The sequence below is a fragment of the Acomys minous genome (assembly GCF_964271855.1).
Source record: "Acomys minous genome assembly, chromosome: 5".
Taxonomy (NCBI): domain Eukaryota; kingdom Metazoa; phylum Chordata; class Mammalia; order Rodentia; family Muridae; genus Acomys; species Acomys minous.
In genome coordinates, this window is record NC_140494.1 from 16,815,481 (window position 1) to 16,835,501 (window position 20,021).

The 20,021-nt window shown below is 39.9% G+C and overlaps 1 protein-coding gene across 4 annotated transcripts in view; it reads right to left on the reverse strand.

The window, feature by feature from the left end:
• The window catches only part of TRDMT1 (tRNA aspartic acid methyltransferase 1), a 55,689-nt gene extending 37,313 nt beyond the window's left edge, over positions 1–18,376 (reverse strand). For 3 of the 4 annotated variants that reach the window (XM_084783730.1, XM_084783729.1, XM_084783728.1), the window contains exons 1-2: positions 18,243–18,376; positions 5,676–5,785 (exon numbers count right to left, since the gene is read on the reverse strand). In XM_084783730.1, the coding sequence (XP_084639856.1) occupies positions 5,676–5,785; positions 18,243–18,306 (174 nt within the window). In that variant the 5' untranslated portion in view covers positions 18,307–18,376. Of the gene's footprint in view, positions 1–5,675; positions 5,786–8,766; positions 8,943–18,242 lie in introns of those variants that run through there. The other variant, XM_084783731.1, reaches the window with a different exon arrangement.
• Between the last annotated feature and the right edge of the window lie 1,645 nt (positions 18,377–20,021).

A 20,021-nucleotide genomic window follows, 5' to 3' on the forward strand; every position in this document is an offset into this window, starting at 1 on the left:
TTATAGGTACAATATTTCATTCGGTATCTGTACCATTTACATGGCAGTCACTATTGTACATAACAATGAACAAGCTCAGTGAAGTGTCTGCTTGTGACATGTATACACCAGTCACTAGTGACTTGCCACTTGCTCACTGGATAAATTAACTGAGTACTTTGGTTTCATCTACAGCTTCTGACTAAGGAGTCCCGCCACTGGTTATGAACGAACCTATGTTAATGTCACAGCCTGATCATAGATGATGATGAAGACTTTTCTGGCACGCTTTCCAGAGAAAGCTGCCTTCTTCTAGGCAGACCTGGCCCTCTGCCAGGACTGTGTCCCAGTTACTGAAGGGAGTTGCAGTCAAGGTCTTGCTGCCCTAGGCAATCATGCTCCTACACAGCTATCTTCATTCCAAACAGACCCAATTCTTTACCTGAAATCTTTGCCTAGGAGAAGTCACATTCTATTGCCTGCTAGAGAGAGAAGCAGACGGAAAGACAACCTTCCTCACTCTGTCTCGGTTCTAAGCATTTCCACTCCTTCACCTCCCACTCACCCTGTTCTCACTCCACAGCTCCCTAAACAGGGACACAGCCTGCACCTTTGTGCTGATCCCTGAAACAAAGATGAATCCGTGTTTTGTCATAAGTTAGGTCCTGGCTGCTACTTTATGACCGCACCTGCATATGCTAACTGAAAAGGTCAAGCTCATAGAGGTAAAGAGTAAACCAGTTGAAAAGTAGGAGTCAAGGAACCCCCAGCTTCCGGAAGCCACAGGAGTGAGTTTGGGCGATCTGGTACACAGCGTGGTGATGGACTTTGCACCTGAAACTGCCCAGCAGTCTCATAGAAAGTATGAATGTAGGGGGAAGACTATGCCAATTTGCTCAGTTTAACCATTTTGCCGCACTCATATGTGACTACATAAAAATCATATATCATAAATATACATATTTTTATTTCTTGACTGTGCTATAAAACAAAGTCTTCTTTTTCCTTTATAAAAATTCACTTTAATGAACTGACCCTCCTTTAAGTGAGTGGACATGCCTCCCCAGCTCCTTTTCTTGTTCCAATAATATTAGAGAGCATACATACATTATGGCTTACCATTACCTATTAAAACTACCAAGGAAATATAATTAAAGTTTGAATCTCTCAAGCTTCTCTTGGTACAAAACACAGAAACCTCAATCAGTCCAAGTACACATAGTTTCTCAGCATTTCTCTTAAGGAGAAGAACAGACAGGATAGAACGGCTAAACTAAAACATTCAGTAAGTACTATGGTACTATACTGAGAATTGGTTGATTTGGGGTATATTTGGTTAGATTTACTTTAAAATATTTATATTAAATTCAAATTTATAACTAAAACTTTTGTAAAATATCCAGGGATGCCGTTTGCTATTTTACAGAAATTATGGAACCTATGTGTGCCTGAGTTTGTGGGTGGAGACAATTGAGAACTATGTATTCTGGGTACTCTTACTCTAAGAATATTTGCACTGCTACCTTCATAATGAGAAGGCTATACTGATTCCGGCTGGCCACGATGCTTATGGAATGCACTGTTAGTGGTTACTATCATCCCTGGCTCTGTAGACAGACAGGTCAGGGGCCTCCTCTGAGAACCTATTACCACTCCCCTGCTACACTGGCATAGTACTAGTCTGACCCTTGGTGACTTATCATTATTCCGTGTTAGTGCATCTCTCAAGCCTCATCAGAGAAGCTGCTTTCTGCAGTAGACGGAGATTAACAGACTCATAACTGATCAAGAAGCAGAGAATAGGAGACTGTGCCAGGATTGGCCTTGGGTGGGAAATCAGGCAATGGATGACTACAATGAAACAATATTTTCAGACACAGCAGGGCAGGTGCACATCTGAACATAAAGCAGTGGTGACAGCATGCATAAGACTTGCACAAGCTCAGGCCAGACAAAACGCCAGCATGGAGGGAGCCAGGCACGAAGTTCCTCGCCAAGCTGAGTATCTACTGGTAACTAATAGCTTAGGATGGGAAATCTAGTGTTCTTTAAGCATGTGGCTCCTGCTAGATTTATCTCGATCTGGTGTAAGGCTACCCATCCAAGAATACAGAGGAGGAACAAATTAGACTTGATGAGATATTTTTAAAAAATAGGACACAAAGTTGGGTTAGTATGGAAGAAGGTCATGTGGGAGGAATTAGGGGAAGGGGTGAATATACTCAAAATACAATACATGAGATTCTCAAAGAATTACTAAAAAGATTTTTAAAAGATGCTATCTGTATCATTCCTCCCTCTAATGCAGTCACATGGGTAGGAAATGTTCTCCGTTTATACTGCTTCAAAAATTTTCAACTAATCGATTTAAATACTTTATTTTCCTTTTATTTCGATGAGTACATGCACATGAGCATAGGTACTATAGAGTCCAGAAAAGGTTGTCAGGACCCCTGGGCTTGAGTTACAGGCAACTGTGATCCATGTGACATGAGTATTGGAACTGAACTCAAACCCTCTGGGAAAACAGTGTGAACTCTTAACTGCTGAGCAATTGCTCTAGATACTCAGATACTTTTTTGAGGAGTAGGAGAGGATAAGTAATATGATATGTGCATACAATTAACTTTTATTCATTGATAACAGAAAACCTATTCCTGACTCATATTGCACTGTGAATGAACCTTGAAAAATTATACTAAATGAAAGAGGTAAAAAAAAAAGTCACATACAACTGCTTACATCAAATTTCCAGAATAGCCAAATCCATAAAGACAAAAAGTAGGTTATGACTGTCAAAGCTAGAAGTGCAGAGGAAAGGGAAGTAGCTCTTAATGGCCTAGAATTACATTTTAGCATTGAATGTTCTGGAATCAGAAAGTGATGCACAGACACTTTGTAAATATATTAAAACCACTACATATATACTTCAAAGTGGTAAGCTACATAGTATATGAAGTATATCTCAGTTTAAAATTTGCATCTCTCTACAAGAGTGAAAGTTCTAAGGACTTAACCTTCATGTTTAAAAAACAACAACACAACCGCAGAAGCCCTGGAAAGCTGGATTAAATATAAGTCCGAGCTATGCTTGCTTTCTACTGCTATGCTAGACTCCGGTTAGTGCAGACTACCATAAAGTGCAACCTTCTGATTGCCATAGCTTTCTGCCTCATAGTTGTAATCAGACAGCAGTGAAGGAAGCAACCCCCAAATAGAACCAAGTAATCTAAACCAGTGGAGGAGAGACCGGGCTTCCAGGAGGGAGGGGTCACGACGCCTAGAACTGTGTCACAGGATGAAGGGAGTGACACTGAATCTGCACAACTTTCCCACTGAGTCTCTGGGTATTAACCTGTGCACACAATAGTCAAAACGCCATAAAAGACGGAGCGAAGACTAGAAACCGTGGAAACAGTCACTGAGGAGAGTAAGTTCCAGAGTTTGCACAAAGTTAGGAATCACTTAGAAGCAAGTAGAGGGACCTAGGAGTCTATGGCAATTAATTCAACAGAATTTATTTGTATTGTCTGAATTCTGTATGTATTAAACAGTACAACTATCAAAGCTGTGCGCTGTTGATGTAAGAACTGACACATGCACACCACTAAGAAAAGGCCCCAGAAATACACCCACAGATATGGGGTCTATTTCTCATGTCAAGGAAATTGACTAAAGGACTATTCTTTTCACTACATGATCAACTTTATGTTCCCTTAAGGGGAGAAGAAGTGTATATAACCCAATTTTGCATACCGTACCCAAAAAGTAACTTTGAATGGATCATAGATCCAAATGGAAAAACAAATGTACAAGTCTAGAAAAAACAAAGAGGAAATTTTGGAAAAAAGGTCATCTGTAGGGGAAAGAAATCCTGTAACTATAACTTCTGCACTTTGATGGAAACAACTAAAGAAATAAAAAGATGAGCTATAGAACTAGAGAAAATATGTTATACACACTTCTGAACAAATAAGTTTAATTCGGAAAACATATACAACTCATATAAGTAATATAAACTGTATACTTTGCCTTGGTCCCAATTTATTGAATGTAATTTATACCTTCATAAGAATTTTGTGTTTAAATTTTCACAATAAGATGTGAAAAATCTACACACCTGTGATTCTAGCACTCAGGGAGGCAGAGGCAAGCAGAGCTCTGTGAGTTCGAGGCCAACCTGGTCTACGAAGTGAGTCCAGGACAGCCAGGGCTATACAGACAAACCCTGTCTCGAAAAACAAAAACAAGAGAGAAAAAAAGGAAGAAACAAAGAAACAAACTGAGGGCCTTGTTTTCACATTAAAAATATTGGTCTTTGCTGGGTTTTCCTTCCCTTACTTCCCTATGATAAACACCTAGGAATGGAAGTACTGGGCTATGTGACAATTATCTTCAAGTTGCATGATAATGAAGGTTTTCCAAAGTGCTTTCTATTTTCCATTACCTCTACCAATGTCTCAGTGAGAAAACTCACATATTGGCCAACGCTCCTCACTGCTGCTTCCAGTCTACCACAGTAAGAATATGGGTAACGGCACTTGCCGCTCATGCCTCATGTTCAAGCCTCAGAAGCCACATAGTGGGACCAACACCTGCAAGTTGCCCTCTGGCCTACACACACACACACAGAGATACACACAGGGGGTGTCTGTTTTGTTCATAGTCTTTTTATTGATTGATTTTTACTGAAATAATATTTTATAGTTTATTATGATCATGGTTTCCCCTCCCTCATCTCCCAGACTCTCCTTACCATCCTACCCATGCAAATACATGCCTTATTTCTATTTAGAAAACAAACAGGTCAATAATAAAGATTCTATTTTTTAAGAATAAAATAGAATAAAAATACAGAGAAAAAAGAAGAAAAAAACCCACAAGAAATACAGACACATGCACACACACAAAACCCATAAAACAAATATTATGAGCCATAGTATATAAGCAAATGACAAGCAAGTTTTTTTTTTAAAGCCCAACAAAGCATTAGAAGACAAAATCTCCAAAACTATAACTGAATTGGGATGGAGGGATGGCTCAGTGGTTAAGAGCACTGGCTGCTTTTTCAGAGGCCCTAAGTTCAATTCCCAGCACCCATACGGTGGCTCCCAACCATCTGCAACTCTGTAGTCTCATGGGATCAGAAGGTCTCTTCTAGTGTACACATAGATGTGAATGCAGATAAAATACCTACATACGTAAGATTAAAAAAAACTTAAAAAGATACAACTTGGTTCATTTTGTGTTGGCCATCTACTGCTCATATCCTTTTAAGGCAGAGTCTGTGATAGGTGAAACGAGTTAACTCTGACAAATTTGCTAAGAAGAAGCAACCAGCAATGAGCCCCTTCAGTGTTGTTACCATGTGCTTTAAGCAGTACATGACTGCTAACTGACTGTGAACCAGTAAAGCTTACTATCACCACAGAACCACGCGTGTGAAGTTAAGCGTGCTCTCAAACTTGTCAGTCTCTTCCTTCGGACACCAAAATACTGACTTCAAGCTTTACATGAAATTTTTTAATAATTTACTCTCACGTCTAATAGAATTTAAAACATTAATTCCTCTTCTCCTAAAAGATTGTTTGCATGATTTATTTTCCAGTTAAGCCACCAGAAACCGGTATTTAGGAATTGTTAGAAATATGCATTTTTACCACTATATATGTATCAAAATAATAATACACACTTACTTCAATTGTCTTTGCCAGTAGGTGTGTGTGAGGAAAATTGTGCTTGTATACTTCGTTAGCAACAGTGTTCACATCGATAGCAGCCACCACATGTGCAGGGATACAACTTTCTGCAATGACAAATGGAGTATCTTCAGAGATCTTCAGTATCAGCCCACGGTCAGGAGAAGCTGAAACAGCAGAATTCAGCAGTGCACTGACTCTCATCCTCAGCTACCCAGCGTGATCTCGGACCACAAAGAACCAGGCAAGAAGGAACCAGGCAGCAAGTAGTTTTTCAGTACAACCCTTAGTCATGTCTCTGGCAGCATTCTGAGGGCTAAGAATAAAACTGCACTTTTAAGTTTTCTTAGGAGATAGCTTTCCTTTCTCATTAGCTACATGCTTATGCCAAACACAGTTTTCCAAGTTAAATAAAAACAGGAACGCATAGCACACCCTAAGAGCCCTACTACTCAGAATTTTATATAAATAAATTAGCCAGGCTGGCGTGGTGGTGCATGCCTTTAATGCCAGCACTCTCAAGGCAGAAACAAGAGGCTTTCTGTGAGTTCAAGGCCAGCCTTGTCTACAAAGCAAGTTCCAGGACAGCCAGAGCTACACAGAAAAACTCCGTCTCTAAATAATACATATATACATACATGCATACATACAAACATACATACATACATACATACATACATTCCACATGTTCTCACCTTCCCTTGTTAAGAAAAAGCTGACTCACAATATCACTGAAAATGGTTTTAATATGTTTATTTTGTAATAACTGCCTCAATGAGATACACTTCCCTTACAACAGAATCATCCTGCTTAGAGTTTAATTTTTGAATGAGGTTAAATCCACTGGTGTCCAAATGTAAAAGGTTCAGAGCCTAAAAGCTTACAGTGCTGACAGAGCAGAGGAGACTTGGAGAGGAAGAGATGCGCATATGAAAGTACACTGTGCTGCTAAGGAAACATTTTCAACACAGTTTCAGATTCAAAGAATTGGAACATATTTTTGGTTGTAATAAAAGTTTAAAACTCTGCAAGTGTGGCTATAATTATACCTCATGGCTACCATCCTGTTCTCTCAGAAACATGTACAAAATCAATTATGCATAGACCCTGTTCAAAATCAGGAGAAAACATGGGGAATTTTAAACATCAAAGCGTCTGAAACTTCAGGAAATCACTGGTTAACCCAACAATCCCACGCTGAATCCAGCCAGCTCTCTCTTTAGCAGCCATTTGTTGATTAAGGACCAGCTTTCCTCAGTCCAGACATTTAAAGAGAAGAAATATTGGGGTCTAAGGAGCTAGAACTCACAAGGCAGGCACTTGCACAGATCATAGGACAAAAGGCAGAGAAAGACTCACAAGCTCAGAAAGCCATTGCCACTTTACCCTGAGTCCTAAGAAAGACAGGTCGAAGAGAAAACAGGGACTTCAATGTCTCCAGGTAAAATACCCCTGTCTGGTAGGCCCACATCACTCAGCTATCCCGCAGGGTACACAGTCCTCTGTGCCTCACACATGGCACTATACCACTTAATACCTCAGGTGTCTGCCTCTAGCTGAATTTAAACTTAATAACTAGTTTCTTGATTTAGAATATATTTGAGATTATAAATTATATCTGTTAAAAAGTATAAAGACCTCAAATCCTAAAGCAAACAGACTTCTAAGCCAAAAGGTATACAAAGACTAACTTTAAAAATCACAAAACTTATTAATTCAAGTCACTAATCACTCTGAGAACTCAAAATCCGGCTTTGCTAAATATGGTGACCCACAATCTTTATGGTGCAGCCTGCTTGCTGTTCTCCACAGAAACAGGCAGAATGGCCTGGAGGTGGTTAATATGACTTTCATCTTTTTTCAGGTTGACTGAAAATCTAATCATGTGCTGAATCTATATCATAATCAATAATTAATTTCATGTCCTTCTATTATAAGCCTAGAGGACATAAAACTAGACAAAAAGTGACTGCCTGATGAGTGTTCCATGTGGAAATCTGAAACCTGGTGAACTGAAAAGTAATTCTCAGAAAAGAACAGAGCGCTAAAGTCAGTAAGCAGATGTGCTGTTCTCATGAACCAGTACACAGATTTTAAACTTATAAAATTAGAACCTGCTGCACTACCAAAAATTTATTTCTATTAGGAAAACACACACACACACACACACACACACACACACACACACACACTCAAATGAGCAGACTACCTGAGACGCGGGTATGCTTCAGCTTTGGAATATCTATATATACATAGTAAGACAGTGAGGCTTGGGCCCAAGTATAAGCAAAAAAGTCTTTTGTTTGCTATATGCATTGTACACATAGCCTGGAGATCACTTTAATTTTTACAATTTATTTACTTGTTTATTATATGTGTACGCGTTTACTCACTGAGCCACCACTGAAATGTCTTCTTGGCTCTAATTTTATATAAAGTGTTTGGTTTCTGTGCCATCTTTTACTTGAACCAAGTCTATGAGATCAGGAGTAGAATCTTCCACTTGAGGTATCAAAGTGATAATTAAGTCTTTGATTTTGGAGGTCTCCCTGTTTTACTGTTTGGATTAGGATGCTTATCTTGTACTAAAACATTACTAACACTAACTTCAACTTGGCTTTTAAAATAATGTTTGGGTATGGGTATGCTTCTAAGGAGAAATTAAGCTCATAGATAACAATGGGGGAAAAACTTTTGAGTGGCAGAGATGAGTTTTGAAAATGCAAAGCTAACGATGTTGAGGTGGACAGAATGCTCTAGAACTTTGCCCCTGTGGGCTCTCTCACTTGAAAGCCAAGAGTAATTCTCAAAGAAGCAAGAACTGGGAAAGGAACCCAGCAGGGTTTTAGAAGGAGGAGGCAGATGTGCTTTCTGGCCTTCGATCCAATGCTGTACCTGGGTTTTATTCACTATATTTCAGTTAATATTCTGAATTTCATATTACTAACAGAAAACACAGATTCTTTTAAGGTGAGTCATTCCGGTCAGAGAAGCACATGTCGTCAAGGCTGTCGGGCTGGAGCTACATGGTAATGATGAGGACTCCATGCAACCATTATGAGGACTAAAGTTTACAAGGCAAGTTTACCTTTGAACAGCAATAATTTTTCTTCTTTTTTTGATTGCTGTTTCTGGAGACACTGTAGGGAAGAACTTCGCTGGTAGTAAAAGGTGCAAGTTCATTCTCTATCCGGCCTAATAAATAAGTTTCATGTATCATTACTAAGTGGGAGAAATATCAATAGTTTTTCAATACAAGTGCAGAATTAAGCATTTCATGCTGAAATAAGTAGTTCTTAAAAACTTTTGTCTTTCTTATCACTTTCTGATCTGGCCCTGATAAAGGTCGGGTAAATAGCTGAGTGACCGCACACTCGCACCTGGGACATTTAGTCAGGCAGGTGTGTTAACACTGACCTCTAGTTGTGAAACAGTGGATCAGATGAGTACATTCTTTTATTCAAAGTGGCAGCCTAACTGGGAATAAAAACACTAAATATAAGTTACCTGTCACGATTTTTTGTTTGTTTGTTTGTTTGTTTGTTTGTTTTGAGACAGGGTTTCTCTGTGTAGCCTTGGCTGTTCTGGTCTCACTTTGTAGACCAGGCTAGCCTCAAACTAACAGAGATCCTCCAGCCTCTGCCTCCCGAGTGTTAGGATTAAAGGCATGCACCACGACACCTAGTGATCTGTCAAGAGTTTTAATTTAAAATATCTGTCAATGGGGCCATTGAGACAGGTACAGGCAAACCTGCCAGCTAAGCCTGACAATACGCACTTGATCCCAGGGACTACGCAGCGGAGAGAATGGGCCCCAACATGAACAAATATGTGGCACATGCCCCCCAAAATACATATATACTACATAGATAAACATAGATACAGAGATACATACACACATACATATATGCATAGAATCACTTTCGAATGTTTTTATTGCTATTGGCAAGTATCTTTTCTGGCCTTTTTAAAAAGATATCTGTATGTCTAGATATTGCTAAGAAATTAGGGGGCTAGAGAGATGGGTCAGAGAAAAGGGCTGCTCTCCCAGAGCTCCTAAGTTCAATTCCCAGCAACCACATGGTGGCTCACAATCATCTATAATGTGATCTACTGCCCTCTTCTGGCCTGCAGGTGTACATGCAGGCAGAGCACTGTATACATAATAAATAAATACATCTTTTAAAAATTATTTCAACATATAAAGTGAAAACTTGCCCCCTCACACACAAAATCCACTTAGTTTTCTCTAAAAATCTTACAAGTTTAGCTAATAGTCAACCATGTTTCAGCAGAGCACTGCTACCAACACCCCACTGGTACAGGAGGCCATGAAGGTATTTGCCGAGGTCTGTGCACTGAGAGCTGACTATGCGCTTGACACTTCATCTTACAACTGAAACACATAGAAAGACAAAGCCAATGCAGAGAAGTGACACAGGAGAGAGGAATGGCAAGTTACTGTATGGAAAGGAACACGAGGGTGTTCACAGGCATAGAAAGTAAAGATGTTGCATCAGGAAATAGGCAATTCAAAAAGCAAGGATCAATTTTGAGGCCAACTTAAGAAAGGAAATTGAGGCACATTCTTTTTCAGGAAGTGTTTGGGGAAACCCAGTTAGAACTGTTTTCCTGTGAGGAAGCAGCCACTGCAGCTCCCCCTCCCCAAACACCCACTTCCTGTCTGCTCCTCATGCTGTCCTGGAGCTTACCTCAGATCAACAGTGAAAGGCCACTGAATCACTTCTGCCAGGGCCACAGAGTGCGACAGACATGAATTACCTTTAGTCCTTAGACATAACCCTTAGGGTTAAGGAGTCTTGATTTCCCAGGGCAAGCACTGTCCTAAAAATTGTGTTTCAAAATATAGATAGCTGAAATTAAGAGTTAATCTAAAACTCTTCAAACAGCTCCTCCATCCAATGGGAGGGACTCTAGGATGGACAACAGCAGGACAGTCTGTATTTGAGGGTCTGATACCATACACACATATGGATGGGTATTAAGCACTTAGCCTGAGAGCAGCACGGCTGAGCAGCTGAATTTCTCTCAAGCTTCATCTTAACTTATATGTAAATAGCTGCGTCTGGCTAATGCATCCATTCCGAGCTTAGAGTCCACAGAAGGCCGGCAAGCAGTGAGCAAAGACAGCGGGGAAACAGTAGAAGAGACTCAGTGCAAGTCTCACAAGCTACACGGTGCTGGGAAATGTGCTCACCCCTCTAGACTTCAATCTCCTCATTAATGTATGGATATTGAAAACAGTTCCCATAAAGGGCTCCTATAAAAAATAAATGATGTTAATAAAATATCTAGCAACAGGAGATACCCAGTAACTGTTAAAAATTCCACTCGCCACTTAGCACCGCCACTTAGCACTGTAAGGTGCAGACAAAATGGTGATGGTGATGGTTTCATTTTTATCACTAGTAAAGCGAGGAAATTGGGCCAATGAGAAATTTTAAGATCTAACTATTCAGAGAAAAATTTCTGAAGTATTTTTAAAAGATTTTAGGAAAAAAAAAAAACGCCTTCATAACAGTAACTAGAAGGCTTTACCTCCACTATAAATATTAACTAAAAACTGACTAAACTGTGATGTCAGAACAGCACTGAGAAAAGCAGAATTTTCCTAGCCTTGCTATCAACACACGGGATGAGAAGAGAAAACAGGGAGAGGTCACACAATCCTTTCCTTTTGGAGTATCTATTACGCGTTTTGTCTAATCTGTAGGAAGATAGTCCAAACAAAGAACTTTAATGATACTTTCTGTCCCCAATACTCGAGTGTTAGGAAAAAAGGTGAATCTTCAGGTCATCTTTCATGACTGGGTGTTCTTTGACCCAAACTTTAGAGCCAAATTCAGTTAGAAGCAGAAGACTAATGCAAGAGGAAAACTCTTTTACTGTTGTCTAACAATCTGTTTTTTCTAGCAATGATACAATTAACTCCCTGGGGGGAGGGGTGTCTCAGGAGATGGTTCACTGGTCAGAGTGCTTGCTCTGAAACCATGAGGACGTCAGCTTCAATCACAGCTCTCACATAGAACTCCAGGATGGCTAGGCATGTACGCAGTCCATAAGGACTGAAACTGTGATGTTCAAATAAAGAAATTAATTCCTGGTACCATGAGTCACTACTTTTAAGTTCTCCCCAAAATTTAGAGGCAGCATTTAAATGAGTCTATATTTGCAACCTTTAGGTCAACTGGCTGTGGTTTGTCGTTTGCAAAACACACTTCTACCAGCCACTCAAATGAATGCAAAATGACACATCTTTGCTTCTACGAAGAAATGCACTTCAAACGTCAGCTTCAAAAGCAGGGCACTATCAAGGCAACAACCTGAGTAATCAACCTGAGTTGTCAACTAGCCACACATCTGCAAACAAAAAATACATCTTTTAATCAACATTTCCCAAGTGTCATAAACTGAGGTAAAAAGGAAGGATTCTTCAACTATGGAAACAGGAACTTCATCATCCAGCAAAGCAACTGACTGTTTTTATATGTAGACAGTACATAGAGAAGACTATTTGTAAATGCTATTTCCAGCATTTTTAAGGAACATGTAATACTTTTAGTTCTACAGTCTGCAGATTTTTCTGGTTATTAGATCTATCTGGAAATTTGCACTAAAGAAAAAGGTAACATGTGAGTAAACATATACATATAAACTACATGCATGTATGGGAACAGATATATCTAAAAGATAATCCATATCTATTGATAAAAGTAAAAGCCATACTGTTCAATGACAAAGCTAATTACAGAATATCCTGTTGAGTCATGACCCCAGTGCTGAAAGTCTCTCTGTGTGGTTTATACATAGACAACAGCACATGTTATCAAAGGCTATCTTTGTGATGAAATTCAGAGGAGATGCAATCTTGGCTTCTTTATACTGTTCACGATTTTAAATATAGTAAGGATGAACTACTTCTTGGCTTGTTTGTCTTATTAGGTCTAAACGTGTCTTAGAGACAGGACATCACTATGTAGCCCCCAATGGCTCATATTCTGAATGCTGGGATAACAGGTATGCCTCACCATGACCCCAGAGAATGTACTTACTACCTTTACAACTAGTAGAAAGCAGACAATCAAATTAACTTTTCTTATATTTCTTATATTTGAATAAAAGAATTCAATATTCTTTTTGGTATGGGCCTGAAAAATAAGATGAAAATATCAAAGATAAGTAACAAAAGATACTCCTCAAAACCCGCCTCTAAGGCTGTGAGCAAATACATAAACAATGGTAATTCTTTTTTTTTTCTTTTTTTTTTTCTTTTTTGGTTTTTCGAGACAGGGTCTCTCTGTGTAGCCTTGGCTGTCCTGGACTCACTTTGTAGACCAGGCTGGCCTCGAACTCACAGTGATCCACCTGCCTCTGCCTCCCGAGTGCTGGGAATAAAGGCGTGCGCCACCACGCCCGGCTCTAACAATGGTAATTCAATGCATGACTTTGTTCCACTGATTCAATGAAAACAAAACAAGACTTAAAGTTCTTTATGGTCCTTTACAGAGAAAAGCAACTAGCACATGCCCCAAAATGAAGTGCTTACATGCAGAATTCAAAGTAAGGAAACTATTTACATAATGGACAAGTATTACAAACACATGTGATACAGCTGATTACAGACTTCAACAGCAAAGATTCTAAATATATCTTTTTCTTTGAGGGAACAGAACCATTTGGTAAATGTCCCATCACTATAAAATATTTACAATGTAATTTGCTGGTGTTTTCTCAATAATTAACAACTTCACAATGTTTGTTGACATATTCAGGTAAAAGTCAATAAAAACTAGGAGAGGGACAAAAAGCAGTATTCTATCTCTAGTTAACTATCAAAAACTGTTACAAAAATACAATTATAGGAGCTGCAGATATGACTGAGTACTTAAGAGCCCTTAACACTCCTAAGAAAACCCCAGTCAAGTTCCTAACAGCTACGTTTGGTGGCTAACAACCACCTCCAACTCCAGCTCCAGGGAATCTATGTTGTAGAAGATTTGAGTTAAGTGTAAACATGTTTTTGTTTTACTTCCAGTTGTAGGATATGGTGGCAGCTCCAGTTTGTCCACAGCTGATGGTTGCCTCCTTAGAGGGCACAGGATGTTTGTCAGCCGTGAACTGCCTCATATCTGGGGCGTAGTCTTTGTCAGTGGGGATAAAAGCCAGACTGAGACAAAGAGAGAGACAGACACTGAGACAGAGACAGAGAGAGACAGGGCTCCAAGAAAGAAGGCTGCTGGTGTTCCTCCCTGCTGCTCCTGGTTGATGTTGATGCAGTTTGACAAGAAGAAGTTGAAGATATCCTGAACCGAGGATTGGACTTTTCCCAGGGAACCCAATGACCCTAAAGACCCTAAACAGCCAGAAGTAGCTAAGAAAAACTATGCCCTCTCTCGCCACTAACCTTCTTTCTCTCCTACCTGGTGTTGTGCTGTTGGAAGAGATTGAGGTGGAGAAGGGAGAAAGATTTAAGGAACCCAAAATAAAAATAGTTGTTTAAAAGTATGCCACCAAATCTAACAATCTTTTCTAACCCTGTCCAGTGCTCACACACAAGACTATATCTGTATCTATATCTTTAAAGATACTCCTCAAAACACACCTGTTAGACTGTGAACATACACATAAACAATGGTAACTCAATTATATGTGTGTGTGTGTACAAACTATAATTAAATCTATATAGAGTATATGTGTATATGTACATATAATACACATGTGCACATATACATGCATTATATATACATACATATGTATATATGTGTAGATAGATAGATAGATAGATAGATAGATAGATAGATAGATAGATAGATGCAATTATGGCATCACACATAAGGATCTCCCAAACTAACCATTGAAAGTCTCATTTTGATTTGTCATTCTGAGTTCTGTTTGCTTACTGGTTAATTTTTTTTTTTGGAAGCATATACATTTCATCAATATTAATCTAGAATTCCAAATTCTACACTAAAAAATGTTATACAGTTAGCATGATTATTACATCTTTTATCACTGAGGAAACACCACAGTGAAACCAGTTAACTGGGAAAAAGGGAAAAGAACATTACTTAGGATCATTATACTTCCTACATCTTTTTCTTAACTCTCACAACACGTGTCCATCTCATGGATAAGGCACCTACACTCAGAAATGCTAAATAATTTTCAAATTTTCACACGAGCATTATGAGTCAATCATCATTCATCTGACTTCAAAATACAGGCATGTTTTTATTTCTCAACCAGGCAACTTCAAATATCACTTTCTTCCAGAGGTTACTTTTAAACAATATACAGTAACTTTCTATAACTTTATGTTTACGAGCAACAAGTTGCCCCATGTATATTGAGTACATGCTACATTTTAAGCACTAAGTGCTTTGTCCATGTGTGTGTGTCCATGCACACGGAGGCCACAGTAGGAATGGAGTGTTTTCCTTCATTGTTCTTCATGTTGATGCTGTGAGACAGGGTCTCACAATGACACCATTTTCATCTGACTAGTGAGCTTTCAGGATCCCCTTGGAATGCAGTGGCTGTAGTACATGCATCATGCCTAGCTTTTCACATGGGTGCGTGGGCTTACACTCAGGCCCTCCAGCTTGGAGAATAGTGCTCTTGCTCACTGAGCCAACTCCCAGACCTATACATATTTCCCAACTTAATTTATATTCCTACAACTCCCCTTTGAAATAGAGGTAGTATTGTGCTCTTAATTTATGAAAGAAAGTACTGAAGCAGAAAACATTTGGAGTTTGCCCATCCCTAAGTATATACCCAAGGGAATACAAAGCAAGTATCCAAACAGATACTTACTATTTACATGCCAGTATTCAGAAAGACATTATTCAAAATGGCAAATAGGATGAAAAATGGTAAGCATCTACTAACAAGGAATAAAGGAAGTTGTTACATATACAACAATATATTATATTATTCAGTCATAAAAAGGAATGAAGTATTGGCACATACTTCAATATGGTGAGCTCTGTAAACGTTGTATAAAGTGTTAAGCCAGACATCAAAGACAGTTAGATTATTTTACTTATGAGATACCTAGAACAGATAATTCATGAGACCAGAGCAGAATGGAGACTTCCATAACTTTAGGAAGTGGGGATGGAGAGATTTTTCTTAAGTGGGTGCAACACTTCTGTCTGAGATAATGGAAATGTTCTGAAAATAAAACTGTTTACAGTTGTATGACTTTGTGTATACATACATACAAAATTATCTATACACACATATTTATAACAATAAAATATTTCATTGCAAACATTATCTAGAAATAAACAAATTGGCACCCAATATTCTTACTACTTCGCTTCTTCAAGGATGTTACTAAATGGAATCAATGATAGCAGAGCACATGGTTAAAAGATCTGATAGACACTGGCTCTACCACTAAGCTAGCTTACTGCAGACTCAGAACAGGTCCTGACATGCAGTTGCCCTTAATAAGGGTCAAAGCCTGCTGTCACTGTTATTAATCTTTATTGGTTATGCAAACACACATACACACACACAAAAAAAAACCCACCAGAGTGTACTTCATTACAGATCGATTTAAAACCAAAGTTCATCAAATAGATAAACACTAGAAAAATGTTTGTGATGAATGATTAAGACATCTTTTGTAAGCAAACCTTAAACCAAAGATGTAGGGAGAGTAGAAAAGCTACTTTGGACAACAGGGAAGGCATCTCTCATAAGATGGGTGAAAAGGCTATCGTAGAATGTCTGGGTTTGCAACAGCAGCAAAAGTAAAAGCTAGGACTAAGAAGGGACTTAGAAGAGTGAAGGATTACAAGAAGCTCCCTGAGCCCCTGAGTCTAGACTAGAGGGCCCTGGGTAGGCAGAAAACAGAGCTCATGGCCCAGCTAAGACAGAACTGTGATTCCAACCTTCATTGTTGGATGAATTAATTCAAAATTCATAAGCACATTTCAAGAAAAAAAATCAAGATGTGCACTCAAGGATTATTTGCAGCACACTGTGTCTGAGGGAAAAAATTAGGAGAAATCTACAAGTTCAAAGTGTAAGGAATTGTTATTCATAGCTTATAATAAAGTACTAAGTGGCTTTAAATTGTGTTAATTAAAAGGTTTCAAGATATAGGGGAAAGCTAACAGTATACAGTCTTAGAAAATTAATAAAGCAGATAGTGCAAGCTTCCTTAATTTAATTTTAATGATAAATGAATGTAAAGACCAGAAAAGTAATAAAACACGCAATATGTCCAAACTAGTATAGAATTAAAAATCGGTATTTGCTGGAAAAAATGTACACTCTCAATCCACTAGACCCTGTTTGTTTCTTGGACTCTTATTACTATTGGTACTAAAAAGGAAAGCAGAGAAGTTTCTGTTTTGTACTTGTATTAGTCTTAGCAACTTCATAACAGATAAGGACACACATGCGCCCACACTTTCCTTCTCCCCCCCCCACCCTGTGTCTGTCTGTCTGTCTGTCTGTCTGTCTCTCTCTCTCCTTCCCTCTCTCTCTCTCCCTCCCTCCCCCTCCCTCTCTCTCTCCCTCCCTCCCTCCCTCCCTCTCTCTCTCTCCTTCCTTCTCTCTCTCTCCCTCCCTCCCCCTCCCTCTCTCTCTCCCTCCCTTCCTCTCTCTCTCTCTCTCTCTCTCTCTCTCCTTCCCTCTCTCTCTCTCCCTCCCTCCCCCTCCCTCTCTCCCTCCCTCTCTCTCTCTCCCTCCCTCCCCCTCCCTCTCTCTCTCTCTCTCTCTCATACATGCACACATCCAAACTTTGTCACTCCATATACTAAGTGCCTATCATACAGTATCTATCAATGGAATTCATAAATTATTTTAGTCAATATCACAACAGTGGATAGATAGCCAAAGAAATTAAGAAGCCTCAAAACAAAAATGCCAGGGACCTAATTTCTAAGTAGCTATGCTGTGTCGGGCAGTTACTCTATCTTTAGTTCTAAAGGTCCCTTTCAGAAAGTTTTTGCTTCACACATTTAAAACCAAGTAACGGGTTTGAAATGTAACGCCAAAGTCGCACTCTAGTAAAATTTGATCTCAGTTCTTTGACATCTGTGTAGGCCTAGAAGACACGTCTCTTCCCACAGACTAAACCATGCTCCCGCCCTCTTTCGCTTCCCCTACACTCTAATACTTGTAATTTTCTATCTTGAATTGTAGTTATCACAGTGCTCCAAGCCACCCCAGCCTGCTTTCGTGACTTCCTCCAGGCTTAGGGACAGCCAGCCTAGAATTTGGGCCTTGGCTTTGGGCAAAGGGCTAACCCGCTCCCTTAACTTTGAACCATTTTAGTTTGATTTCACAGGACCATGAATCATGCCTCACAAACAGAACTCTGGGGCTTAGAGTACAAAGCTTGGGGCCCGCGTAGGGGTGTCACAGCCTGGAGGGACGGACCTGGGCGGCGCGCTGAGGTGGTTTCCAGGGCAACCGAGTTCGGCAGCCACCAGGTCCCGCCCCGCCGCTCCGCCCCTCAGCGGCGCGAGGGCCGGAAGCTGCGGCCCTAAATGAATCAAAAGAAGCTTTCCGTCCGCTCACCTCGCAGCGCGTGGTGCATGCCACCAATGCCACTGTACAACTCCAGGACACGTAGAGGTTCCATCCTCTCGCAACCGCGACCGCGGCCTGGAAACTAGGCCTACCGGTCCTTCGCTCCTCTAACTCCCCCACGTACGCACCGCTACCTTCGTTTCTGGTTCCGCAGCTTTTTGGTTCCCCAAACTCCTGTTGCTTAGGTGGCAGAGTAAGAGAGCAGCTTGGAGCCTGGAGGCTGGCGGGGCTTAGGAAGGGGACAAAAGACAGACAACTGTTAATAAGCCCCCCCCCCCCGCCCCAAGTGAGAGGCTCCTGCTCCTTAGCCTGATTTGTGTTTTTCTGTTGCCTTGAAGGAGAAAGAAACCACTCATTAGAGAGCTAAAAAAACGCCATTGACTTTGAAGTGACTTGATGATTAGAATAGAGTCTTTAAAAAAACAAAAACAAACACAGAAAAACAAAAACGTGGCCTCCTTTGTTCCCTTCAAGGCTGACCTGATCAAGCATTTTTTTGAGGAATCTTGGGCACAAATCCATATGTCCCCTGGTGCGCTTGTGCTAAAGTATGGAGTTAAAGCCTACCTGTTAGATGCTTCCCTAAAGAAGGCTCCAGAATTACAAACACTTAAAGCAGAGAGCTGTAGGCCCATTAATAATAGAAACAATGCTTGCTATAAATGATGATAGGATTAATTCTATTTGTCCCAACATATGCTGGTTTTTTCCTCTTATTGAAAATAGATTTTCCCCTTCACATAATATATTCCGTTTACAGTTTCCCTTCCCTCTACTCCTACCTCTTCCCTTTCCACCATCAAGATCCTTCCTGTCTCTCATTAGAAAACAGTAGTCTATGAGGTAATAATAAAATAAAATAAGACAAAAACTAACACATCCGTATTGAGCAAAACAAACAGAAGGGGAAAAGCCCAAGAGAAGGCACAAAAAAAAAAAAAAGACAGAAAGAAAGAAAGACAAGAAGAAATAGAAAAACTTATTTGCACACTCATAAAAACACTAACCTGGAAACCATAATATATATGCAAAAAGCCTGTAGAATAAAAAGAGAGATGAAAAATAAAAAAGGAACAGTCTTGACACAACAATATGAGTGAAAAAGCCTGCAAAGATACTGTTGAGTTCATTTACTGTTGGCCATCTATGACTGGGTATGCAGACTACGCTTCAGAATAGTTTGTTTTCCCAGTGAGATTCCCTTAGAGGAAACTAAATTTTCATTTGAAAGAGGTTATCAATTGGATATTAGTTCTGGCTTAGGGATGGGGACATGTGTCCATTTCTCCTTTCAGCTTTGGGACCCCATCTGGTGAAAGCCTGTGTATGCTGCCTCAAGTCTTTCCGAGTTCAGTGTGTGTTGATCATATTGATTTAAAAGTCCTGTTTTCTTGGTGTCTTCCATCCCCTCTGGCTCTTACACTCTTTCCATCTCCTCTTGCGTGGGGTTCCCTGAGCCCTTAGGGAGGAATTTGATGGAGACAGCCCATTTGTATCTGAGTGTTCCAAGGTATCGAATTCTCTGCATAACATCTGGCTGTGGGTTTCTGCATTTGTTCCCATCTACTGCAGGAGTAAGCTTCTCTGACCATAGATGACCAAGACACTGATCTGTGAGTACAGCAGAATGTCATTAGAAGTCATTCTGGCCAAAGGGATCCCAGGGAAAGTCCCAAAAAACCCAAGCTGTTGCCCAGACTATACTTTGCTCTCCACAAATTGACAGCAAGCTCTCATTGCTGAAGACAACACCTACACTACTCATTG